The 26972-nt window shown below is 44.1% G+C and overlaps 2 protein-coding genes across 12 annotated transcripts in view; one reads left to right on the top strand and one right to left on the bottom strand.

Moving 5' to 3' along the window:
- Positions 1-76: 76 nt before the first annotated feature.
- Positions 77-2037, bottom strand: LOC135250124 (insulinoma-associated protein 1a-like). The gene has a single exon (XM_064326106.1). It carries the CDS (start codon positions 1826-1828, stop codon positions 542-544), a length of 1287 nt encoding a protein of 428 aa, XP_064182176.1. The 5' UTR covers positions 1829-2037; the 3' UTR covers positions 77-541.
- Positions 2038-14151: 12114 nt separating this feature from the next.
- sipa1 (signal-induced proliferation-associated 1) overlaps positions 14152-26972 on the top strand; it is a 49113-nt gene continuing 36292 nt past the window's right edge. For 5 of the 11 annotated variants that reach the window (XR_010328863.1, XR_010328862.1, XR_010328861.1 and 2 more), the window contains exon 1: positions 14153-14544. The gene's annotated coding sequence lies outside the window, so the exon portion shown is untranslated. Of the gene's footprint in view, positions 14545-14615; positions 14811-14930; positions 14993-26972 lie in introns of those variants that run through there. The other 6 variants (XM_064326115.1, XM_064326116.1, XM_064326113.1 and 3 more) reach the window with 4 other exon arrangements.

Below are 26972 nucleotides of genomic sequence, written 5' to 3'. Positions count from 1 at the left end.
CCTTTAGACAATTATAACTGGGTTTAATATCTTATTTAAGTAAATACACAGTAGTAATCACACAGGTCTGGTCGCCGTTTATCTTTTATTGCAGTACAAAAAGCAAACACAGAGTAATACACAAGTACAAAATGTGATTTGGTGATTTCGTTCTAACACACGCGCAACTTTCAGCGTAAGAGCTCTCATCGACAACCTTCAGTGTATGCGAGTAATAAATGCATGTATATTCATAATATAAAAAGCAGCAAACAAGTTCCGTACAAAATACCATAAATAAATAAATATAATTTAACATGTATCCCCTTCGAGGAAAACATACACAAAGACAAACACATATATAAGGCTAGACAGAATTTGGATGCTTAATTTATATGTACTTCTGTTTTAATAGACAAATGTTCGTAAATGTCCCCAATACAACAGTACAAGTAAAGAAAACAATCTCTGCGAAGACGTGAACAAAGTTTTTGATGAAGGCAAAAGCAAGTGGACGATAGTCTTCACTCTAATTTGGTACCTCGGAGTGTTTTTGCAGTTGTCAGCCTGTTAGAGACAGTAGAATAACCTGCCTATTTTCTGTTGGGTGACTTTTGTTGATGTGTCTCGTCAGCCCAGGCGAGGAGAAAAAATTCTCCCCACAGAATCTGCATGGGTATACCTCACCGGCCCCTGTAGGTTCTGTTATTGACGAGTCCCCCCCGAGGTAGACCAGTCCAGTTTCGATTGAGTTTGGTCTTGCCTTCTTCACTGTGGAATGCGTGCCCTTCTGCTGCAGACCGGCTGCCTGCCTGTTGTGTAGCGCCAGGTGTTTCCTCAGGTAGGCTTGTCGCCGGAATTTCTTACAACACTGCGGACAGTCGAACGTCATCTCCTCTTCAGATCCAGGATCTGAGAGCTGCGGGGAAGGTGTGCTTGCTTCTCTGACGTTAACGGTCTGATCCTGAACGACTGGTAGGGGGATGGACTGGCTATCCTCGCTTTCCGTTGAGCTGCCGTTGGGATGTGAGCTCCTTGGCTTGTGCCAGCGCCGATGGGAAGCCAGGTTGGCTGGACAGCTGAAGACTTTATCACATTCAGTGCACCGGTACTCGACCCTCACGATTCTGGAGCACTTGTGTTGCGCTAGGGTCAATGGATCTGAGTATCTCTCCTTGCAAAGTTGGCAAATAAACTCTCCGAGAGGGCTATTGGACCGCGGCTTGGCATCCTCATCTGGGCTTTCTTTGATGCGCAACCCAAGGACTGGCGATGTAGTGACGTCATCTCGGTGTACCTGTTTTTTCTCCGCTTGGGTTGAGCTTGACGGCCTGTGCTTTTTTGGATTCGTATGCTTTGCTTTGGTGCTTGAAGAAGCGGGTCGCTTGACAGCTACAGGAACTGACTCACTGCACATGGAACCCAGTTTCGTGGTCATTTCTGCCAAAGAAGGTACTAATGTTCTGGGAGAACCGTTAATTGTGAGGCTTGGTTCCGGAAACGATTCAGCCTGAACCGGTGAGCTGGAGTTGAGCTTTCGGTCAAGGCAATCTCCCGAAGGAAAATGCTGAGGGTACTCTGCGCTGACAGGCCGGTTTGGACTTAGGGTCGGTGCGCATTCAGCTTCAGGCATCCCGCCGAATTTGACCCTGTCCTGTATATTTCGAATGTAGCTGCTGCAAGCTGATGGCAAGGCTGCTGTGCTGCCATGGGTTCTGTCCGTAGTGCAAGGCACGTCCGAGCCAAAGACGAATACTTGGGACCCTTGCGACGGCAAACAATCCTCTCTTACCCTGTAGGAGACGGCTCCAGCCTTTTTCCTGCGCTTTACCAAAAAACCCCGTGGCATCGTGAAGGTTAATACTCCTCACACAAAACAGTTCGATTTGGAAGACGTGAACACGACGAATTTTCTAAACAACGTGACACAAGACAAGCGCTCTCTCGGAGGTTTGCAAACTGTAAACCTACTCTCCTTTTGCTCTGACGCCCTTCCAAACTCATACTGCCAATTCCTACCTCGCCTGGTCTTTTTAAAGGCGCTGTGAGCTCATTGTGCGCCCGAGGGAACGCAGATGGCTGTGGCCCAAGCGCCAATAGTGGCGGCAGGCAACCCGATCCACCCGAGGTCTCCGGGGAGTGGAGCGGCAGATGTCAGCCCCCCCCCCCTCCCTTACCCCCACTCCCTGACGCGTGGTCCCTCATCATTATGTAGATTGGGCCATGCCACACGCCAAGCTTCTCCAGCTTTTGTTCGTCCGCTCTCCTCCGGGACTCCATTCAACACACACGTGCCGTATCTTTGTCTCCATTCAACAGGGAACAGAATGGAGAGAGGGGAAAGTATATGTGTGAGATGAGGAGGGTCGAGGGGCCGTGGAAGAAGGGAGTGTGCTAAAGCATACAGTGGGAGAGAGAGCATAGCATACGTCTAGGTGTGCCAGGAAAGGGGGGTCCCCAACGAATCTCCGAAATATTAAGATGGATAAAAAAAGTTTAAGATTCCAGCTCCATCAGTCTAGCTTTACCCCCCCTCCCCACACACACACCCTCCAGCGTCTGATCCCGACAATAGGAACAGTCTGCCGTGCCATTGTCAGCAAAATTAACCCTTTTCATCACCCGTCTCCAATCCGGCACAAAAAAGACACTCCATCCACACCCCCTCTCTTTCTTCTTCGAATAAAAAAAGGAGGAATATATTTCGATCGGCATCAGGCACTTCCATAACGCGATAAGCGTCCTACAAATGCTCTTAGGCCACTAACAAAAGCTTTTAAAAAAATCAATGAACATATACCGTTTTTTTGCCCTCTGTTCCTATAAATCTTTCTGGCAGGATTGTCTACATAACATATCTGACAGTCCTATCTCCATGCCAAAGTGGGGCGGACGGTTAGGCTAACGGTTTTCTGTTATTAGTTCAATGCCTTGCAGCACTCCACTATAAATTTAGAAAGTGTGCATATCTTCGCGTAAATAAGGAGGGATTTTTATGGATGGGCACACATGTTTACCAATAAGTGTATATGGCTCATCTTTTGTGCATCTCATTAGAGGTGACGTGACTTGGATGTCAATCTCCGGGATATACATTTTAGACACATCTACGTGTACTTTTTGTTTTCATTTTCAACAGAAATCGTTTTTCACGTGCAGGATCTGGACAGAGGTGTCGATTCGCATAATATCAACCTTTCAGTTATGCGTTTATTGAGTTTCTACGGCCAAAACTTTGGTTTCGAAGTTAAGCACAATTTCGTCCAGACTGCGTTAATGAATATACAGTTTGCGTTTACTCCTTATCGAGTGTGCATCTTCTAAACCACTCTTTCCTCGACACACTAGCCGCCCTTCCGTGTCTCCTGGGAATGCTGACTGTTATTGCCCTGCCCTGTCTCCTCCGGGGGAAAAGGCGCATAGGTTGGTGGTGGTGGCAGTGTTTTGTGTGCGCGCGCGTGTGCGTTTGGACGGGGGAGGGGGTTCTTTTTCATTCTTTCTTTTCTTTTCTTTCAATGTTGGAATTGGAAGTTTGAAAGTGTGCCTTGCAGCCCCAGCCACGCGCCCACCATGACCCCAGTGACCCTAATTTACATAAAGCTGGAAAATCAAATTAAGCTTTTTTCCTGAAATGTACCCTGTCTGATTTAACGCACCACTATCCTACAGATGCACAAGCTAGTGGACTTTTAGTATATTGAATGAAAAATGCAAATAAGGTAGTCTGACCAGATATTTTCCCCCTTAATTTTTGTATAAATGTATGTATTTTGTAGATATGTAGATATAGCCTATCCAAACTTTGATTATTAAAAGTGGCTGCATTTCAGTTTTGCATGTAGTTCAATACAAACGTTGCTGTATATTACTCAATTTAGTTTAGTAATACTGAAATTTAATGTATTTGCAGTTTTACAGTATATAGATGAATTGGAATAATACAAATTTAACCCACCACAAACTGAACTTTAAATACAGTAAAACATTTCAGTTCATAGTTCAGCTGTTCATAGTGCTTCTCTCTATAATTATCACTCTTGTATTTTAACTTCATATAAAGCTACATATTTTGACTGTGTGAATGTTTCCACAGAAAAGGCCTTAAACTGTTGCCAATTGGGCAATGCGATTGCAATGTCTAAAGTCTCAAGCATAATCATTATCCTCATTATTATTTATGAAATAGCCAGCTGGTCATCTTGATGAGTCACAATTACTACATTTAATATCAATTGTGGTAAAAAAAAAAAAATGAATTAATTCTTTTGCTGAATGTAAAACCGACTGTCAACATAAATGAAAGATTTGATGTAATTTGGATGATCTCTCACAGTGCCATTACTTAGACCTATATTTTCAAAAATCCTATTGTTTTTCTAGAATTCACTGTGGGGGAGGATTCTGTTTTGGGGATTTGTTGTCCTTTACGAAATCTATCTTTGAAGTAGGAACTTTTTTCGTTTCACTGAATGGTGACCTCAATGGTGGCTGAAGATACAACAATACAGGTTATATGAGGAAGCGCTAACAAGTCATACTGGTTTTCCTTTTTTAAAATACCCAACGTTATGCAACTGTAAACAATTAGTTAAACTGAATTGTAGGCATCAGTGTGAAGATGACATATTAGTGCAAAATGCATAATGGTGCAAAATGACAGCTATAGGCCATTCTTAACGTCACTTAGTCTAGCTATACCCTAACGAAAAAATAATATTTGATGATATAAATATTACAAGCACAATATTTCTGCCTTTTGCTATATTAAACTTCTGAATGGTAGTGGATCACTATTCCATTTTGATGCCAGTTTTAATCTGTGGACTGTATGCATGGCAGGAAGAGTAGGCTTAATAGCGCTTTACGAAAAGTTACATATTAATGTTCATCCATTTTAAGTCGTTGCCGATGGCCGCCTAATTGTGTGTTCCGATGAAAATGAATCTTGCGATATTCTCTGACCGTTACCAATGGTTACTGTTACTATTTTTATTTTATTTTATTTAAAATTAATTAATTAATTAATTTTTTGTGGAAAGGGGAATCCTACATGTGTCGGAATGGGAAATACTTGGCACGCGCAGGTCTGGACAGATAGGACTAAACTATTACTGGCTTTCAGAGGAGCAGCGTGAGTCTGCTTAACAATAAGGGACCGATGCCATTATTTTTACTTTTCCAAAATGTTCACCCTTCATGAAATCGCATAGGCGGATGTGCTTGCATGTACCTGTTACAATGTACATCACTGAACGTCATATTTTCAGACAATTCCTTGTTTAGCAAAAAGGCAATTTCAACACGTTAAACAATATAATTGTGGCCTCCTGGTATTAGGCCTATTTCTAATTATTAACTGGCTAACTATTTTGATATGTAGTTTTCAAAGGTGTTGAACACTTATTTAGAACAAGCAAAAAATACATTTATATAGGCTTACAAAGATATGTAATTAAATGTGTGTCACAATTTTTGTTGTTTTGGCTGTATTTGATTTGAAATAAAATGATGAATCTGAGGTTAAAGTCCAGGCTGCCAGCTTCAGTTTGAAGGTACTTACATCCATACTGGGTGATCCCTGTAGCAGTTACAGCCCTTTTTATGCATAATTCTCCTGTTTTAGGGTAGCAAAAGTAACTGGAGAAGTTCACATATTTTAAAATAAAGTTGTCATTTAGCACTTGGTTGAAAATCCTTTGCATTCGATGACTGGCTGAAGTCTGCGACTCATAGACATCACCAGACAGTGCATATCTTCCCTGATGATGCTCTACCAGGCTTGTACTGCAGTCATCTTCAGTTCCTGGTTGTTTCTGGGGCGTTTTGCCTTCAGTCTTGCCTTCAGCATGTAAAACACATGTTCAATAGGATTCAGGACGGGTGATTCACTTGGCCAGTCGAAAAAATTAAAACCTTTTAGCCCTGAAAAACCCCTTGATTGCTTTTGCAGTACGTTTGGGGTCATTGTCCTGCTGCAAAGTGAAGTGCTATCCAATGATTTTTGAGGAATTTGGTTGGATCTCAACAGGTAAGATGTTTCTGTGCACTAAAGAATTCATCCTGCTGCTGCCGTCAGGAGTCAAATCATCAGTGAAGACGAGTGGGTCAGTTTCAGTGACGGCCATACATGCCCGATCCATAGCATGACCCACACCGTGTTTCGCAGATGAGAGGGGGTGCTTTTGATCAGGACCAGTTTCTTTCTCCACACTTTTGCAAATATTGATACTAATCTTATCTGTTCAATCAATTTGTTCTAGAACTCTGCAGTTTTTTTAATGGAATTTTCTAAAGGCAAACTTTACCCTGGCCATTCTGCTCTTAAAGCTTGCCAATGGTTTGCTTCTTGCTGTGAACCCTCTATTGTTATGCCAGTGTAGTCTTCTCTTTATGGTAGTCTTTAACACATCTATGCCCACATCCTAAAGAGTATTTTTGATTTGTTTGAAAGTTGAAAAGGGTTTTTTCTTCATGATTGAAAGTATTCTTCGGTTATCCACTACAGTGACCTTCCGTGGTCTATCAGGTTGGTTGCAATTGCTGAGCTCACCAGTCCATTCTTGCTTCGTAACAATGTATTTGAATAGCTAATTTTGACAGACCCAATTTTTTTGGTATTTGTTGAAAAGTCCACACATAGAATCAACTCTTTTGTTAGCTTTCTTGTGCATGAACTAATAGCAAGAAACACAAGCTGACAGGAAACAGGTTAGCAGCCAACTGTCCAATCACTTTTGGTCCCCTAGAGTGGGGGGACTATGTATAAAAAGGACTGTAATTCCTACATGGATCACCTGAAAAGAATACCTCAGATTAAAGCTGACGGCCTGCACTTTATTTATTGTTTTATTTGACATCCAAAGTGCTGGAGTAGTAGGAGTCAAAACAACAAAAATGGTCAATACCCCAGCACTTTTGCATTGAACTGTATGAACCTGATTTATGTTTGCCAGTTTAACACAATATTGTATGCAAATACATGTACATCTAGCGTGTATATTTAGGAATTTTAGCACACACTCTTACCCAGTGAGTTACATCAGTGCATTCATACAGTTTTAGGCAACCTACTGTGCTAATACCAAGCACGCAGGGTCACTACAGAAAATCGGTGCACATTCTTATAACATAAAGTTAGATGCCGTTTTTAGATGTGAGCGATCAATAGAGAATGTAGTATTATTAGGAAAATTGATTAGGGCTATTGTCTTGGATGTAGCATACGAGTTCAGGTCATTTGATGAGCTAAACTTCAATTTTAATAGATACGTGACTGCTGTCCTGATTCTCCTGGTGCGTTCGTGGATAACAGAACTATGAAATGAACAGGAAAACGGTGTCACATACGTATAAACAGAAATATTTATCATATCAGACTTTTTAAACCACTAGTTTTCTGCGCGACGGGAGCTTCAAGTTCTAGCGATCAAATCCTTTGTAGCCTATAAATAAAAAGGATGTAAAACAGCATCAAGATTATTTAAATTTTAGATTCCATCTATTACTTAGGCACATTCATTTTAGGATGAATGATAAAAAATAGAAACGAATCCATTATCTTTGTTAACCGAAATGAACATGTCCTGATTTCATTGATTTAATTTCAGCATCGTTCTGTCCTCTTTTGTTTTCCGTGCTTTCCTTCGAAAGGAATGCGTGAGGTCTTGTTGCTACGGGTCTGAGGGATCTGCCAATGAAGACGCGGCGGAGCCAGTGATTGGACGGTGGCGGTCGCCGGCCATGTGCCAGTGTGAGGCGGCCGGCGAGCTGCGGCCTGCGCTGCCCGAGGCGTCATTTGCATACAGCTGTACCCGCTTTGCAGTCTGCTGCTTCCGAGTTAAGAGAAAAGAAATGCACTTACAGCTAGCATCCGTGACCCACCCCTCCCCTCCTTTTACTATACTCAACCAAATTAAATAAAGTATGGAGGGGGGTGTATTCTAAAGCCGCAAATTGCGATCAATTAGGAAGAGCTGACAGCGATAACACACAAGACTCTTGGACCGGCTGGCGAGGAATTCACCCGAATTCCTTAGATTGGGAGGGGATCACAAAAGACTGTACTTCTTTGTGATTATTGTATGGTATTGCAGACAGAAAGGGATTATGTAAAACAGTACGTATTACGATATGAGAAAGCTGCACAAAATATATTTTTCTCCTATTCGAATTAAGATAAAATGCATGTATGAGACATACCACTAGCCTTACACAGATTTTCTTTCAAAAACTACTAATTTCCAATGACTGCAAGGCTACTTGATTCAGTCTGAGCTTAAAACCATCAATGATTATCAAAGAGTCATTCACAATAATTAAATGAATGCATGCACAGAATTGGCCAGGCCTCCATTTGGAAGCGGACAAAGGCTGTCATTCAGCCTATCTGCATATGGCGCTTGTTGTGCCTTACTTTGACTAACGAATTTATTCTGTTAGCCTTCATTTTGTAGGCTACACAAGACAACGCGCATTAATAATATGGAAAATATGGAAAAATTTAAACAATTGCCTTAAATCTGTTGTTAAAGCCTATACCTTGCGGTTGTTTTCCGTCACGTGACAAAGAACGCCTAATGTAAACTTGTCAGTTGTAAAACTAAATTAATTGATAAGCAAATCAATGGAAAATAAGAAACTGCAACTGGAAGTAGACAATGATATGGCTTCCTATAATTTTATGAGTTGAAAATAGAATAAGGATTTCACATGAAACGGATGTTTGCATACATTAGTATAGCCCTTTACTGTGCGTTCCTTCATGTAAACGTTTTGCAAGTCTTTAGATTTAAAGAAATCCCCAGTTTTTTGCAAACAGAAATTTTTTTCCAGTTTATTGGTGGAAAGGAGTGGGGTTAGGGTTACCTTTAGGGTTAGTGTTACCGCTAGGATTAGGGTTAGGGTTACCCCTAGGGGTAGGATTATGGTTAGGGTTAATGTTAGGGTTAGGGTTACCGCTAGAGTTAGGGTTAGGGTTACTGCTCAGGTTTGGGTTAGGGGTACCGCTAGGGTTAGAGTTAGGGTTAGGGTTACCGCTAGGGTTAAGGTTAGGGTTAGGGTTACCGTTTGGGTTACCGCTAGAGTTAGGGTTAGGGTTACTGCTAGGGTTAGGGTTACGGTTACCGCTAGGGTTAGGGTTACTGTTAGGGGTACCGCTAGGGTTATCGCTAGGGTTAGGATTAGGGTTGCTGCTAGAGTTAGGGTTAGGGTTACTGCTAGGGTTAGGGTTAGGTTTAGGGTTACTATTAGAGTTAGGGTTAGGGTCACCCCTAGGGTTAGGGTTACCGCTTGGGTTAGGGTTAGGGTTACCACTAGGGTTAGGGTTAGGGTCATCCCTAGGGTTAGGGTTACTGCTTGGGTTAGGGTTAGGGTTACCACTCGGGTTAGTGTTAGGATTAGAGTTACCATTAGGGTTAGGGTTAGGGTTACCGCTAGGGTTAGGGTTAGGGTTACCCCTAGGGTTAGGGTTATCGTTAGGGTTATGGTTAGGGTTAGGGTTACCACTAGGATTAGGTTTAGTGTTACTCCTAGGGTTTGGGTTAGGGTTACCATTAGGGTTAGGGTTACCGCTAGGGTTAGGTTTAGTGTTACTCCTAGGATTAGGGTTAGGGTTAGGGTTACCACTAGGTTTAGGGTTAGGGTTTGGGTTACCATTAGGGTTAGGGTTAGGGTTACCGCTAGGGTTAGGGTTAGGTTTACCACTAATCTTTGGTTTAGTGTTACTCCTAGGGTTAGGGTTAAGGTTAGGGTTATCACTAGCGTAAGGGTTAGGGTTAGGGTTATGGTTACCATTAGGGTTAGGGTTAGGGTTATCGCTAGAGTTAGGGTTAGGGTTAGTACCACACTCCGTAGGCTGCCTATGCTTCTCAGCAGTTTCTTGTTGTTTAATGTGTAGGCTATACGTTCTGCATAATCTAATACTGCAATTAAATCTGGCTCAAATGAAATATTAGTTTTTTAAGCATGTCATGCGGAACAAATAGAAATTATAGCCTTCATATGAGCACAAAAGCCAGTTTAGCTCTTGTTTGGTTTATTATTCTGTTATTACAAGGATTCATTTATTTGGGACATTTGGTAGCTCAATATCGTTTGTTAAGCATTTATGAGCCTCACGTTTGAAATGAGCACATGTATTTGTAATGTATGAATTATAAATACGCAAACAAAATATATAAACAAAATATCCTACATTAACATACTTGTTTCTATGAACAACATTTTATCATTTTTACCCACTTCCTCCTTCAATTATTATTATTATTATTATTATTGACTTGCTGGAAACTGTGAACCTGAGTTTCACGTCCCATTATTTTACAGAGTGGTCGCTCAATAAAAGTACCATCGTGCGCCATCTAGTGTTCATGATAACAGGCCAAGCATTGCATTATATGTTCGTAAACGTGTGTATTTCATCATATAAACAATGTCTCATCACCGCAGGATATTTCAGTGAAATAAACACAGCACATATTATTATGGAGGCAACAGAGCTCTCCAAAACGATTTGCACCCTTGATGAAGATGAGCAAAGAAAGCTGTATAAAATTATCAACACTTTAAAAACACTTTAATGCTGAAATAATTGGGAGATTATATATTATACTAATATAATTGTTCAATGGAAAGATTATTTTTGACGGATATCCCATTCACTTTTGCCTTCTGTTCAGTGAACCACTTTATAACATGGAGAAGGAAACAGGAATATGCCGAGTTTTTCCAGGAACAACTCTGAAAAACACTAATCTTAAGAGTCATAATCATATTAATTAAAATACCCTCTGGGCTAGATACTGAAATGTGGAATTTCAATTAGAGGTGATTGGGAATAAGTATTGCTGATTCCCCATATATTAAAATGAGGCAAGGTCATTGTTTTGTTCTGTCTCAGAATCTATGTTATTTCAATTTATATGTAAATTAAAAAGGTGTGTGTGTGTGTTAAAGTGTGTGTGTGTGTGTGTGCTTGTGTGTGCGCATACTCATGCACGCACATGCTTATTGGGCAAGAAAATTTGTCATTTATAAATCACACCCTAGAATTAAATTTCAGAGGAATAATGACAGTATCATTATGATATTCTGAAAGGGAGAAAATTATATGCCAGATGTATTTGCCACACAAGACAAGTGTAATTTTTGCAGTCAAAGTAACAAAGCCTCTGAAACACAGAAATTTAAAGTTCAGCCATTTTTGAAGATACAGTTTCATTACTTCAAAAAGGAGCACTTTTTGGAAAATGGCCTTAATGGGACATTGATGATTCATGATTCGTGATTTGATTCTGTCTGTCTTGCTGGCCTGCCATATATTTAATCATCTTGGAGGTGCAGTTCAGTGAAGACAAATGCAATCCAATATACAATTATTCAACACAGTCTAGGCCTACTAGTGGTAACCAAAAAATAAAGACTATTTAGTTAACTAGTAGGCCTACAGAGTTTCTTGACAGTTAACATTGGCAGATTATGTTACATAACATTAATGTAATGTACATTTTAGGTACAAAGTATTTATCAGCTTATCTATTAATGTAACTGAAATGTGAATAATGTGAACGAACACATTTATCTTGCTTTTAGAATGTTATCATATGCAGGCAAATCTTCTGCACAAATTCACTTGTCATAGCGATGCAGTCAAACCACAAAAAAGCCTTTACTTTCAGTGATAGGTTTAACATTACGTTTCTCTCAGCGTACATCGCATTTTGATACTGAACGAGATGTTTTTTTCTACCATGCAACTTTTCTCTGATTGGTCGCGAATATTTTAAGGCAAACAATTGGTTTGCATTAATTATCCTCAGTACCTGCACGTCAACCCTCTAAACGGTATTAACCACAATATCCACCAGGGGTCACTGTGACACAAAAAAGAAAACAGCTCAGAGAAAAACATGAAAGTCAACTGCCGAAATGTACTAAAAATGGGCCTCCACCATTTATGACCTCTGTGACATTTGTGGAATGTGGGCCAAAGTATTACTACTAGAAAGCACTTGTTACGGCTGTTTCTGACTGATATTATACTACAATGAAGTGGAAGACAGGAAACGATAAAACTATGGAGCAAATAATGGTTGTTAAGTTTGAGTTGTTTGGTGTACAATTAGATATCTACTTTCCTATTTGCCTATTATTACCCATGTTTTACATACAACACATAACCTTCAGGAAGTATCATGGTAAGTCAGGTTATGACATTTTCATCATTTAGCATAAGGTCATAGTATCGCATCCAAATGAATAAATCTTTGTAACAATCACCCCATTGAAAATTTCCATTGTACTGACAGATCCATTGCCTGCTTTATGCAGCTTCCACACACACAAACACTCACACACACACACACAAATACACACATGCACACATACACACGCACACACACACACGTATACACAAACATCCACACATACACACACAGACACACAAACACAATGCAACTAACCCCCCCCCCCCACCCCCCACCCCCCACCCCACACACACACACACACACACACACACACACACACACACCTAGCTTGGCCTGACCAGCATAGGTTACCTAACCCCTTGGGTCATATAGCAGAATGTGTGTGTGTTGGGGGTTGGTGGTTTGGATTGGGGGGCAGGGTCATTCAGTAATTTGGGAAAGGAGGTTTGTCCTCTGTCCAGATGCTCATTATCTGGAGACAATTGGGGGGGGGGTGGTATAGTTTCAGCAACAAAACTCTAACCTGCTGCCCCCCCCCCCTCTGTTGAGCCTTTCTGTGATGTAGTCCCATTTTGTTAAATGCTTCTGAATGTTAAATTATATTCCATCAATATTATTCCTTGAGCTGTGTTTGAAAAGTATATTTTACATAGGTGAATTATGGTCTTTGAGAAAACTGCATAACCCATTCTGACAAATTCTGAGACAGTATGTGAATACTGCTTTTAAGAATCAGCCTCTTACAGTAATTGAGTGACACAGAATAATAATAAATGCGATGCTTTAAGTGTTATACATTGAGATTTTACATTTATCGATAAACCGCACAAGCAAATTATTCCTGTTGAACAGCCTTTTTCTTAAACATTAATCAATCTACTCATACATAGTTTTTGGTTTGAATGTTTTTCTGGCACAGTGTAACCTGGTGAAACCCCTTCGCAGCCTCTTGCCAAACTGAACATGTTATTATGATGTCATCAGGTGTGTATGCGGTAGGACTGTTGACCCCTTCCCGTGCGCAGTACAGTACTGGGACTTTCAATCTGTGGTTGTTTGTGTTTCTTTTCCACAGTGTACAATATCCAATCAAAATAAAGGCAGCCTGCTCAGCACCGCTGAGGTTTGGTAGACGAGCTGAAAGCAACCTAATCTCCGTGGTAATTATTTAATATACCATAGTAAAGGGCTTTCAAAGGCTGGGTAATTCTTTTCTTGTCAACACTTCCTGCCTTCGGTCGTGGTGATTTGAATGCCGCAGCTGCTAGCCTGGATGCAGCGGCATTATTAAAATTAGTGCGTTCGCAAAGTAAAACAAGGAAGTGACACGGTAATGTGCGCGGTGTTGCTAGTTCCATCCCTAACCCTAACGGTGCACTGTGGTGCAACTACGGTGCACATTCACCTGATATATAAACCCACGGGATCCAAGCAGCTTGTAGCGTCGGCAAACCCAACCCCCTTGACTCCTGTCTAATTACCTTCTGTAAACAGTAGAGTATTTTAAATGTCTATGCATTTAGATGGACATTGTGGTTGTTGTAGTCTGAAAGAAGGCAATGCCTTTTCTTTGATGATTACTGTAAATGTGGGGAGGACATGTGTGTACTCCCTACACACAAAACGTATGCAAACATCCAACGGTTGTTTTGCGAAAAACACATCCACACCCTCGCTATTAGTGTGACACACAAAACCTGAATTGCCCTTGAATATTAGGCAAACAAAACAGCCAAAGCAAACCTTTAGACTGCAAAAACACAAAGCGCCAAGTAGCTGTGGCTTAATCTATCCTTCTTAATCATCCAACCATCAGTCTAGAAAGCAGATTAGCTGAGGAGAGAGAGAGAGAGAGAGAGAGAGAAAGAGAAAGAGAGAGAGGACATCCTGTCAATTGCTGTCTGCCTCTCTCTACGCCTCTCTCTCTCTCTGACAGAGCAAATGAGAAGGAGAGAGAGAGGAGGGGGAGGGAGATCAGGGATGTGGTGTGTGAAGGGAGGAGGGGGCGGCATTAGTTGCGATGTGAATGGAATAGAAACGGCAAGCGAGAGAGAGAGAGAGGGAGAGAGAGAAGGAGAGAGAGAGCAAATCAACCTGCTTCTTTTGACTGAATGATGGGATGGGGAAATTAAGCTCTCCAGCACAGTGACCAGTGAAGGGATTTTGTCCAGAGAAGGGAAGAGAGGGACAGACGAACCGGGGAGGAAAATATCTAGGAAAATAATCCACTACCCAGGAGGAGAAAGGGGAGGTAGCAGAAAATGCTACCGGCAGGAGGGGGAGGAGGAAGAAGAAAGAAATGAACGAGATGAAATGACAGAGAGAGGAAGAGCGAGAGAGGGGAACAGGATGAAATGTGGAGGTAAGGCTTGCCTTTCGTTTGACCCAGATTTGGCGAAATGTGTGGACCTGCGTCCGTGCCCGTGTGTTATCGCTGGGACTCGGTCGGTTGACTCTCGCGCCGCGCACACACACGCACATTTGCCACCGCACGCACACGCACATTTTTAATTCATTCCACCATTTAAAAAAAAAACAACAACATCAACAATAACTGCAACGCTAAAGAGGCTACGCGCCGACACGAAAGGGGAAATGCTCTGCGGCTGAGAGGAAATGATGTTCGAGGTGGGTTCTTTTCTTTTTTTCCTGCGCCTCTCCTTCGCCCGTGTTGAAATAGTATTATGACATTGACACGAAGACACTGCAGCCTTTGCTACAGGAGGCTAGAGGGAGAGAGGGAAAAAGAGAGAGGGAGGGAGGGAGGGAGGGAGTGAGAGAAAGAGAGGCGCATGAACGGACACAGAAAGGTAAGTGGAACTGGAAGCCCTTTTTTCTGTGGACAGAGCCCCACAGTCATGACTGTGCTCCCGGCTGGAGTGTGCCGTGGATGAAGGGGGGTGGACGGGGTGATGAGCAAAGTGTGGAAAGGAAACAAAAAGACAGTGGGTGTTGTTTTCAAGGTGGCTGAGGGGGAATGTGGTGGTGGGGTTGAGTGGGGTGTGGGGGTGGGGGGGGGGGTAGCAGGAGATTATTTTAAGGGGGGATGCTTTTCGGGAGGAGGAGGAGGAGGAGGAGAAGGCAAAGAATGACAGAAGGAAGGCTGTGAGAAGAGGGAGACGAGAAGACTCAGCGGGTGGGGGGGTGGAGGGGGGGGGGGGGGTACTTACGTGAGCCTGTATGCTAAGGATGCGGGGCAATATGTCTTACATGGCCTTCTGCGAGCAGAATTCCTTTTTATTTGCAGTGCTACACAATGCTGTTTCTTATGACAGGGAGGCAGAGGGATCTGCCATGTTGAGGCAAACAACACGTCATCTTCTGCCGCTGATAGAGTGCATGGATCTCACAGTGCTGGTCTACCCCATGCATGCTCTGTCCAGCTCTCTCTGCAGTAGCTTTATTAAGCTGCAGTTTCCCAGGGTACCGGCTTTCAGTGCATCTATTTATGTAATAAAATATATCTGATATCCTTACATTAAATATGACAATATTCTTATGTATTTATGTTTAAAAATATACATATAGATACATCTGTGTATATATATATATATATATATGTGTGTGTGTGTATATGTATATAATATTATACATACATATCAGAATCATGTTTGTGCTTATATGAATCATATCTATGAATAATTTTATGTGTTAAATCATACTGAACAGTCTCCATGTCTTAGTCTTGTGGTTGGTACTCCGCGTCTATGGCATCTGAATGATGTCCATGGGTTGGCCTGCAGTCAGGGGCCCTGTGCTCTGTGGACTCTGTGTTTGTGTGCTGGGACGCTCAGTGTCTATCTGCTGGTAGCTGAGGGCGCAGAGTGCCTGGCCTGAGGCGCACGCCGTCTCTGCGTCGTCTGTCGGACCACGCCAGGGCAAAAGCTTTGTTTGCCTCCGTGCCATCTTCGTGGCACTGCCATTTGCATGAGTGATCGCTCGCTGGCCGCTGCGCTCGTCAGATTCAGGAGCCGAACTGGAAATACCAGCACTGCTCCTACTGAGAGACATTTGCCACATGCGATCCATAGTGTGGGGTGATAATGGTGATCTAGGCTGTGGTGATTAAAAAAACACATGAAACACCTTGACTGGTGACCCACAATTGGATGTGGTCCAGTATGGATGGTCTGGGTAAATCTGACTGGCTCTTACTCACAACGTGAAATTGATCTTTTGTGGTTTGAGTGTATGGGAACTTGTGAGACTGTTTGTTCCCCATATGTGTCAAAGAGCATTGTTTTTTCTCTCACTTATGAATTGAAATTGCGGTGGATATTGAGAAACGGAAGCGTGATGTTTTTTTGTTTAAAAAAAAAATTTGTTTTCAGTCTGGGGTTAGATCTTACACTGGAGAGAAGAGATTCCATGACGTAGCATTAAAAGTTAAGCCAAGGTAGTCGAGTGAGGCTTTGTCTAAAAACCTGAGATAGCTTTGTGTCGTGAGTGCATATTCAGATAAACATCTGAAAAATAGCAGCAGTTTAGAGACAAAGTCCCCCCCCAAGAACTGGAATAACACACATCCTTAGAAGGATGTAGACTGTGAACGCACCTGGGCGAGTGACTGTATGCCTTTATACAATGGTGTGAAATGCGCTGTCGTCACAAAAAAACAAAAAAACAAAAAAAAACAAACGCAGTGTTGTCCCTGTATGCACATTGTGATCAATACGGCTGGCTGGCACACACTCGGGTTCGAGCAGGAAGGAACACTGGACTGGCACATCAGCCAGTATCACTGCGCCTGCACTTCTGGGTCTGGCACAGGGCTTCTGCTGTCACACTGCGTCCCTTTCTCCTGAGGGTGCCTCTAAGGGTCCCTTTTTAGCACAGCAGGCTACGTTTAGAACGTGCCACATATTGGTTTTGAAATCCAAGCTACGAATGATACGCATGACGCGTCGTTTTCAGAGTACACTTACAGTACACGATATACAGTCTATGCATATGCATGTACTATATAATGGGTATATGAAAAAGTATATATATGTGTGTGTGTGTGTACATACATGTCATGGTTATGTCATGGTTTTGCCTTTTACATTTTAATTTCTCTCTGAACGGCTCATCATTATTAAGAAAATAATAAATGACTGAACCAGCTATAAAGTGCAGTACTGCTCTCAAATTAATATCCAGTGCGGCTTTTAGTGCTGGCTGCTGTGATCTCATCAGTGTAGATAGAAAAATCTGAACTCTTTTTATGCCTTATGAAGATGGTCTTACTCATTGTAAGGTGTTGTCACCTCATACGTATACAGCAGCATGCAGTTAATCTGGGAAAATACAGACGGCTTGTATTGTTTCTCTGCACCGGCAGACCCCCTCCATCACTGTAACACGATCTAATGCCACCAATGCCCGGAGAGTTCAGCCCTGAACCTTCGTACTGGAGCACCACGGAACCCAGTCTACCTCTTAGGCTCTGATCTTTCCTCCCTTTCCCCCCCCCCCCCGTTTTCTTTTCGCGTTGCGTTTTCATTCAGAACAATGAGCTGTGAGGGAGCTCCGGTGGAGAAGTGTCCATGAGGGGGGAAAGAAAAGGGAGACCGAGAGGGGGAAGAAAAAAAAGATCCGCACGGATACAACACCCCGGCTAAGCATTGTCAAAATGATTCATGGTTGATATTATGCTTTCTGCTAATTAGAATTTCAGTCTTTCCAGCATTTACACGGCTTCAACGGCCCAACACTCCCAGTTGTTACATTGAGTAGGCTTAAAATGAATATTAGGCTGCTTAGGTGGGAGGTGTGCATATGAGACAGACAGACAGACAGACGGACGTCCACACACACAAATGCGCAGTCATACTAGCTTGCCGTCGTGTCTCTTCTACAAGAAGAGAATATGTTTGATATTTCATATTGTAAGCGACTGTCTTTACGAAAGGAGAATCCATAGTCTACGCACTCCAGGCAGACATGCCATTTGTCTTGTAAAGGTACAGAACCTTTAATGGCTCTGTAATTAGCCACTGGGAAGCTCAGCTTTCTACGTCAACCGTGAAAGGAGCACTCGGCATCGCCCGAAGGGTGTGGTAGCTGATCTATAGCCATATGTTTCTTTTTTTTACCTAAGTAAATTTGAGTAGGATTCTTTGCTCAAGGATTTGAGTGTAAGTGTATTTAAAGAGGACATCTGAGACTCGAATCAATAGACCCCTCGCACCCAGAAGCCCTTTCGCCCTTTCTGCTTCTGCTCCCTGCTACCCAGGACCCACAGGCCGCCTCAAGAAACACAGGCCACGCGATCCGGATCAGCCCATTCCAAGAGGAGGGCACGTCCTCATACCAGGGGCGTCAATGAATTTTAATTTAAACCGAGTCTTCTTGAATACACACCGACGCCCACATTAATCAACGCTGTTATTGAAAACGCTATATGGAAATCTCTCTCTTTAACATATTGGCACCAAATATGAGAGAATAACCAATTTGATGACGCCTTCTGCTGAGTTACATCATTAGCATGATTACCCCCACAATTAGCATTACAAATGACCAATTATCACATCGATGGCGAACGACGTGTTTCTTTTTTTTTTTTCTAACTGACAATGGAACTCGGGTAAACGTCGCGACGGCAACGACGACAACAGAATATGCCTCCCGCCACTCGAAGGCTCACGGCGTCGCCCCCGTGCCGCGGGCGCCGCCGTTCTCCAGACGCCGCCGAGTCGCCGAAAATACGGCGCGAGGCACCGGCGCCGAAACGCGCCGCTCCTCTGTGTGGCGGAGAGCGCGCCGCGTCTGACATGAGCTCAGCCTCTCTCTCCCGGTGAGCGAAGTCATCCTCAGATTTATATTTCCCGGCTCTGGGCAGACGTACGCAGGCCGAATGCGTGATGAGGGGAACGGAGGTGGGAAGTGCAGGGGGGGTCGGGAAGCAGAAGCCCCGCCGTGCGTTTCGTCTCCCGCCCATGAACTCGGCCGGCTGGTTTCACTGATTGGTTCTACCTCCTGTGGCTGTGGAACTGTGCTAATTAGCAAATACAGGTGATTGGAACAAAATGCGGGAGAGGGCTTTTACTTTCTGAACCTGGATTTTACACCCCGTGTGAGGGAAAGAGCAGAGGATTGGAGGAAGGATACAAGAGGGGACAAGAAATTAATATTTAACTTGAAACTTTAACGGGAAACCATTTAAATAGAAGAGGTGAGGGCAAATTTTTTGGAAAAAAATAAGCAAAGAACGTGGGGCTGGTAAAAGGAGACTTGAGATTCCTCTAGGGAGGACGCTACCACACAAGCGTGCCAGGCTGTGGAACAGCACCACAGTAGTTTTCATATTTAATGCACAGTAAGCTCCTCATTTTGAGGCTCTTGTTTGAATAGTCTTCTGCAGTGGTGAGCGGCCCCTTGAGGTGCTCCAGGTATGTAGTCAAAGCTAATTGCTGAAGCTCCACCACTTCCTCTATGCGAGCTATGACTGATCAAGGGAGACAGAAAATATCTGTCAGCACAATCACCCCACCCCCCATCGCCCCCGCCCCCCCCATAAAAAACCTGCACGTTCAGTGACAGCCCAGTGCTAGATGAGTGCAACAAAACCCAGTTGCCAAAAATTCCATGATTAAAGGAGAATCTGTCAGTTTCATCTGCGAAATAAAAGTTGAAGCTGTTGTTGCTCTCATTTGCATTTCAACACTGATAACAGTGAGCACAGTAACAATTTCACTCATCAGAGCTGGGTGCAGTATTTGAGACTCCATATCACATGTTTTTTTTTTTTTTTTTTCCAAGGTATTACTGTCGTTACTACGGCAGGACATTACATCATTATTATTGATTTTCTTGGCAGACACAATGGGTGAGGGAGGGAGATATTGAAGGGTGTGTTCTACAGTGTCATCAATCTCATTGTGTGACCATGTATTCTTTTTTAGAACAGTGTTCTGGGGCTGCTGAAGAGTCCTGGAATGAAAAAATACATGTTTTGCTTGTAGGTGTCCCTGTACTCTTTTGTTATATGTCCAGGGTGCTGGGCTCCCGAAAAAAAAACCCTACAGGAACTGCTTTGTACATCAGAAATAGACACGAGTAATGATCTCTGTCTCACACATACACACAGGCAGCAGATTGGAGGTACCCATAAATGCTGAGGACTCAGTTCCTGTCCAGCTGTACCCTTAGGCAAAATACTACCTTGATTAATTCAGTGCATATACGAGTGAAAGAAAAAAAAAAAAACAAGCATGTTTTTCCAAATAGAGCGCAGAACATTCACCGTAGACCCTCCTACTGCTGATTCTACTGTTTAATGATGTCCTTATTGATTGACACACTGGTTCACCTGAAATCCCAACACCGCTCACAGCGCTGCTGGCGCCGCTACCACGTAGCATTCCCAAGCTAGCGTTGACGCAACCCTGCTGTGATCTTGCTGCGCTGTTGCATCACCGCTGGAATGTTAAGAGCGTGTTGCGCATTAGGCCCCTGTCCTTCCTTCTGCCGAACGACAGCGGGGACGTCCGTTGTGAAATCGGGGCCGCGGCACGTTTACGGTGGAGGTAAAACCAAAGCGCTGATCCTCTGGATTAGTGGAATGTTCCCGCGCGCGCTAGTCTGTCCAGGCTGGCAGCGGCTGAGAGGCTGGTGCGAATAAGCAAATGGCCAATTGAATTATCGCTGCTACTAAAAATAATCTATGGAGCACTCTTTCTTTAAAGCGTTGACTCCAAGATATGAAAAATTAATGAATATGATGACACTTTCTATTGTGTTACTTCATTAGCATTACATACAAGTACAAGTGCACTGCTGTATTTTCTTTCATGGGCTCTACTGTTTAATTTAGCCATCCTTATTGATGCATATCCTGGTTCACCAGAATTCCAAACCCACGAACTCCACATGTAACTCCTAATACACACAGCACATGGCATTCCCAGGCTAACACCGATGCTGCATATGTGTGATCCCACTACATTGATATTAAGAGCAGGTTGCACATTAGATATTGACTCACAAACAAAGAACATAATGACAGGACTGTATTTATGGAAGTGAAATTGAGACTGGTTCCTGTATTAGTTGAATGGGTTCCTCTTATGTCTGTCCAGGCCAGCAGTGTCCAGTCAGTGAGGGGTCAGAAAAGGGGGAGGCAAGAGGGGGGGAGAGATGGGGGGGTGCTTGCTCTGGAGGCCTCCTCAAACCTGTCGCTCAGCAACACTGCAGTTTTTGGGGATCAGATAGATGGCTGAGAGCCTCACAAGAGGAACAGCGCTCAGATAAACCTCCAACCCTGTCTAATCCTACAAGATGACAGATCTCAGAGGGAGGGAGAGAGGGAGGGAGGGGAGAAGAGAAGAGAGGAGAGCGAGAACGATAAAAAGCAGAGAGAGAAAAGGGCGGTGGGAAGGAGGGAATGGAACAAAAGCAGAGAAAGAAGACCAGAGGGCAATAAAGCGAGAGGAGAAAGGAGATGGAGGGGAGGACACAATGAGAGGATGAGGCAGATGCCTAACACTCTAATGCTCCCTTCTGTGTGCCGGGCGCGCTCCTGCACATTCAGCACATTGGGAAAATCAGCTCAGATCAGCGCTCCCACAATGCACTGCGAGAAGCCTGGATGGGAGGGGGCGCCGTGACGCCTCCTGCTCTCAGTGGCCGCCTGCAGTTGGGGAAGCTTGGGAAAACATAAGTTTAAGTTGATACCACCTGAGAAAAAAAAAAGAAAAAGCCATTGATAAAGAATATTCAGCGCTTTGAAATTTGTGTCTGCACTCCATACCCACTTCCCTTTGCGCCTGGAGATCGCTGATAAAATGTCATTTACCTGAGATAAGAACTCGGGACGGTCGTCCCTGCGGTCACTCTGGGAGGAAGTGCGACTGCTTTTTTCCTGGCACGGTACGAAAGAGAGAAAGCGAACCGAACGGCCGACGGGAGAATTGAAGAAGTGCGGCTCGGGGGGGGGGGGGGGGTGAACGTGGCGGTTCTCTACTCTCTGTGTTATAAGCGTTGGCGCGCCCTGATCGCAAACCAAAACGGGCGCTTCCAAAGCACGAGGAGGGGCTGCGTTTCCCTACAGGTCCTCTATGGCACCGTCCGGTCCAGTATGGAATAAGTACAATCACCTTCCTGCCATAATACAGATGGCGGTCTGTGTGACATCACTGAGGCCCAGTGAGTGGGTTGAAGTTGAGTGGTGGGTGGGTGGGTGGGGAGAGGGGGGGGTTGGTGTTGAAAAAGCAGGGTGGGACTCTATATGGTTGGCAGTACCCAGCCTTGACCCCCCCTTCCCCTGTCCCGTTCCCTCCTCTGGAGAAACAACTGGGAGGTCCAACTTTCCTGCTGACGGGGAAAAGCCCTCTCACCAGCTGGACAAACTTGGCTTAATATTATCGCATTAATGCAGCCGCGTTTAATATAGCAACCCTCATTGATTTCTTTCTCTGGCCTTTAACTTCAAACGTATCAGGCTTTGTCAGAAAGAGGGCAAGATGGAAGAATGGATTTTCCTTTCTGTGCTCGCTTTCCCTGCTGAATGGCTCCAGCCAATTTACCAATTTGGCCCATATCTGCAGGATCCAAAGGCAAAAATGCTCTTTTTTCTGAGTTGTGTGTGCAGTTACCTAGCTGCGGCTTTGTAGCTCTGGATCGTCGTCTTTTGACAGTTGCAGTTGTGTGTGAGCAGAGGACACCCTGAAGAGTATGTGCCTTTGCTGCTGATTATTCTGATGTCATTACTGAGTGTTAGTGGGCAGGGCAGAGGGGAGGGGGGCAGCAGGGGGTATGGGGGCCGCAGTTCAAACATAATGGGCACAGTCATGAAATGAAGGGCAGTGTCTCTCTCTCTCTCAGAGGGACAGCTGTTCTTCCTGCCTCTGTGGGCAACGTGCCACATGGCTGCAGGCTGCCCACACACTTCTGCAGAGTAGCAATGGCACACACACACACACACACACACGCACACACGCACACACGCACACACACACACACACACACACACACACACATTAAGGACATTTTAAAAACAAACCTTTTCTCTTAGTACGCGAGAAGAGAGATGATGGAAGGGAGGTTTGTATTTAAGGGTTAGGAGCCTTTTATTTGTCAGTGTTGAGACACTCCATATGGCCACTAATTCAGATTACACTGCCAGTGACAGTCGAAAGCCTCACTCTCACAATGTACACTGCAAAAATAAGTCTTTACTTATCCTAATTACTTTAATCTTATGTATATGAGGGGGCATATACAAATAACCATGCAGATTGCAATTGCAGACCTGGGGGGAGGGAGGGAGGGTAAATTCTGGTGAACTATGAAGAGAAATGAGCTCAAATGGTGGATGTTCACATTTAGTATAGTGCAAGCATGCTACGTGCGTAAGTGCACACGTATGTGCATGCACACGTGCGCGCACGCGGACACGCACGCAGTGGTAGAGCGGTGCTCCGAAGCTTCGCGCTCTTATTACGGCACGTTCTGTTCCAAAGTGAAACCGCCACGGAGTGGGGCGCCCGCGCGGTGACCCGGTTTCTCCTGCAGCGGCGGCGGCGTCGGCACCGCCGGGCCGCGCGGCACGCAAACCGCCAGCTTCCCTTACGGTAGCTCTCACCGCGAGCCTCCGTACCGCTCCGCATTTTACTCTTCACAAGAACTCCGCTCCGACGCACTATTCATGATTTAAAAGGTTCTTTAATGCACGTTAAAAATATCCCTCAGCACTGCTTTCAGAACCACGGCCCAGTCCTACAGTATTTAGGGTATAGCAGGCCAGGGTCTAGGGTAGAGAGATATGGCCCGTGTTGATCGTGAAGGCTGTTAATAATTTGTTGTCCGCACTAGGTTATTGCAAACCTATGTGGTTGTGCTTCGTAACGTCAGCTATGGGACATAATGGCCAAAATTGTTTGGAGAGAGAGATTCATATGTGGGGATGTGTGAAGATACGTTTGGATGTGGATAATAATTCAGCCCATTCAGTTGAATATGAGACATTGTTGGAACCAGTAACTGTCGTGGATCTGAACAGGGCGTAATGAGACAGGCAGTGCTACATTTCTAACCTCATAATGCTACACCATTTTGACATAGGTATGATCAATAAAACGTGAATCGCTCGAAAGGGGGTGAGAATGGTTCAGACACGAAGCCTTTGTGGAGAGCAGACAGACAGACGTGCCGCTGTGCTGTTCTCCGGGTTCAGAGGGGAAGTGGGGTTTTGACGCTGGAGCCGCAGACAATGCAACAGAAACAGCATCTGCAGAGTCCACTTCCGCTTCGAGGACCGCTTTTTCACCGGTGAGCGAGCGAGCGAGCGAGCACTGCAAACAGCAAACCTGCAAGCCTTCTGACGCAGGTACACTGCGAACACACAGGCACGCTTATGTGCGTGCCCGCACACACACAAAACGCATGTACTCAAAGGAAAACACACACGCACACGCGCGCACACAAACACACACACACGCACACACGCACATGCACACACAAACACACACACACACACGCACACACGCACACACAAACACACACACACACACACACACACACACAAACACACACACACACACACACACACACACACACACACACACACACACACACACACACACACGCACACACACACACAAAAACATAGTGTTACTCTTTAACACTCATTGTGCTACGGTTTGGTTCCTCGTCTTGACTTAAGTGACTGAAATTGGATTCGTGCTCATTTTCTCCCCCTTGGTCTAGTCTCATTTTTAGTTCGTGCTTCTCGTTGATGATTCTAAAACTCAGAAGATCGGACTGAAGGTAACGGGCCTCTTCTCTGCAGATGTTGAGGGGTTGGGGGAAGGGGGGGGGTATGGCGCTGTCACTGTCTTCATTATGGCCTGTTTCCTGTCGTCAGTGCCACTGTCCAATTCTGCCCTGTTCTCCACTTCTCAGTCTGTCACCTGCACACAGGGTGTATAAATAGCCTCAGCAACAGCGAGGTGCAGCAGGGGAGATGTGGAACCTGCTCGTCTGTTCAACAGTAAAATGGAAAGCACACAGACCCTACACCTCGACAGACCGGGCATACATGACACAGTTTGTTTTTTGGGTTTGGCCCAGTGCGTCTAGGAATATGAAAAATGTAATAAATTATCGGTAAGCCTCGCTTCAAACCCCGCCCTTATATATGTACCCTTCCTCCCCCGGTCTTCTGTGATCAGACCCTCTCCAATCCATCTCATTAATAATACATCTGAGCCAGTTTGCGAACCTCGAGCAGCTTCAACTGTCTATTTGTCCCCAACATTCCGCGTGCTCCCATCACTATCGCTCAGTGATGTTGACAGATCATTATCCGGTTTGGCAGGTGTGTGAAGAAAAAATTCATGGCCTGTTTTTTTTAATGATGAGGATGGCGGTGGTCATTATTATAGCTATTATTTCTTGATTGCAGATTGCTGTTATTACATTTCTTTTTCGTTTATTTCGATAGTAAACGAACACTGGAGAGAGCGCTAGCCAATGAATTGCTCCCATTACCGTCATGCACTGTAATTGCAATTACTTCCCCTGAAATCAATGTAACGGAAGCGTTAGCGCTCCGATTAGTGGCCTGCATCGATTCGCCCCAGCACCGTGACAAATCTGCCCTCTCCGAAGTGCCCCAAGGAGAGTCACACCTGAGGATCGGATGGGTCCCTACCTTATTAAATCAGACCCATGCCAAAAAACTATCCTTAGATGCAAGTCTTAGCTGCGCCCCCCCACCGCACCCCCACCTTGGTGACTAACCTCGTTTCCTCTCCGAATCCAGTCAACCGATTGAGTCTGAAAGCCAATGGTCCCCGGAGACTGAATAACTCAATTAGACATTTGCTAACAGCATTAAAAAAAAGCACAGATAAAATGCAAGGCCGGTAGGAAAGCGGTCCAAAACCAATTACTTAACAGTTCCTACCCACTCCTCACGGGCTGCAGTGGGAAGGAGAGACTGAAAAAAAACCAGAACTACGGATCCATTATTTACGTAATGCCTGAGAGACGAATGAAATTGAACGAGCGAATTAATGAATTAACAAGCAGATCCGTTAACGAGGAAGAAGTCTGGAGATGGCGAGTTGGGTGGATGTATGTTAGTTTCTGTTGTTATTTAATAATCTCTCTGTGCTATACTGTCATGTATGTATTGTGTTGAATATGAGAAAGTGTGAACTGATGGGTTTAGGCAAACAAGATTTATTGTCACTGCACTATATATATTGTCATTTTCAGTAGCCCAGATAGAAAGTGACTTCGGACCGGATCGGTACTGGCTGTGCTGACTTGGGGCCAGAATCAGCCCAGGTCCGGCACAGGGTCGCTTCCTACCTGGGAGGGAAATATTCTACTTTCAGGATGATGGAGAAATACTGTTTACATGTACAATGTAGCGTCTCTTGCTCCTGTCCAGTAGTGAACTAGTGCTAGCTGTATGTGTTCCTGTGAGTACTTACATTATAGGCATTTACATGCTCTTATACAGAAAGACTTACACTCTTTTAACATACAATCCATGTTTACAACTGATTGTTATGTGAAATAATTCATGGTAAGGACCTTACTCAAGGTAACTTAATGCAAATAAACCTGCAAGCCTAAACATAATGCTACTCTGCTACCATAGCTACATGTCATCGCCATAGGTTGCAGGTGTGCTTGAGTAGTCAGGATGGAAGTGGGGGGGTGGGCATTTTTTTCTATGGCACATTGATGAGTGATCACAATGCTACTGCTTAAAATGGGAACAAGTCAATAAACTCATGAACAAAATCTTCTAGTCATGTAGATTGTGCTCACTCATTGAAATGTCTGTGT

The sequence above is a fragment of the Anguilla rostrata genome, chromosome 3 (genome assembly GCF_018555375.3).
Source record: "Anguilla rostrata isolate EN2019 chromosome 3, ASM1855537v3, whole genome shotgun sequence".
NCBI classification, from domain to species: domain Eukaryota; kingdom Metazoa; phylum Chordata; class Actinopteri; order Anguilliformes; family Anguillidae; genus Anguilla; species Anguilla rostrata.
The sequence above is the reverse complement of the archived record's forward strand: the minus strand, read 5'-3'. Positions and strand labels throughout refer to the sequence as shown.

Bases quoted from the DNA above. Each gene is read 5' to 3' on its own strand.
- LOC135250124 (XM_064326106.1), bottom strand. From the start codon at position 1,828: ATGCCACGGGGTTTTTTGGTAAAGCGCAGGAAAAAGGCTGGAGCCGTC.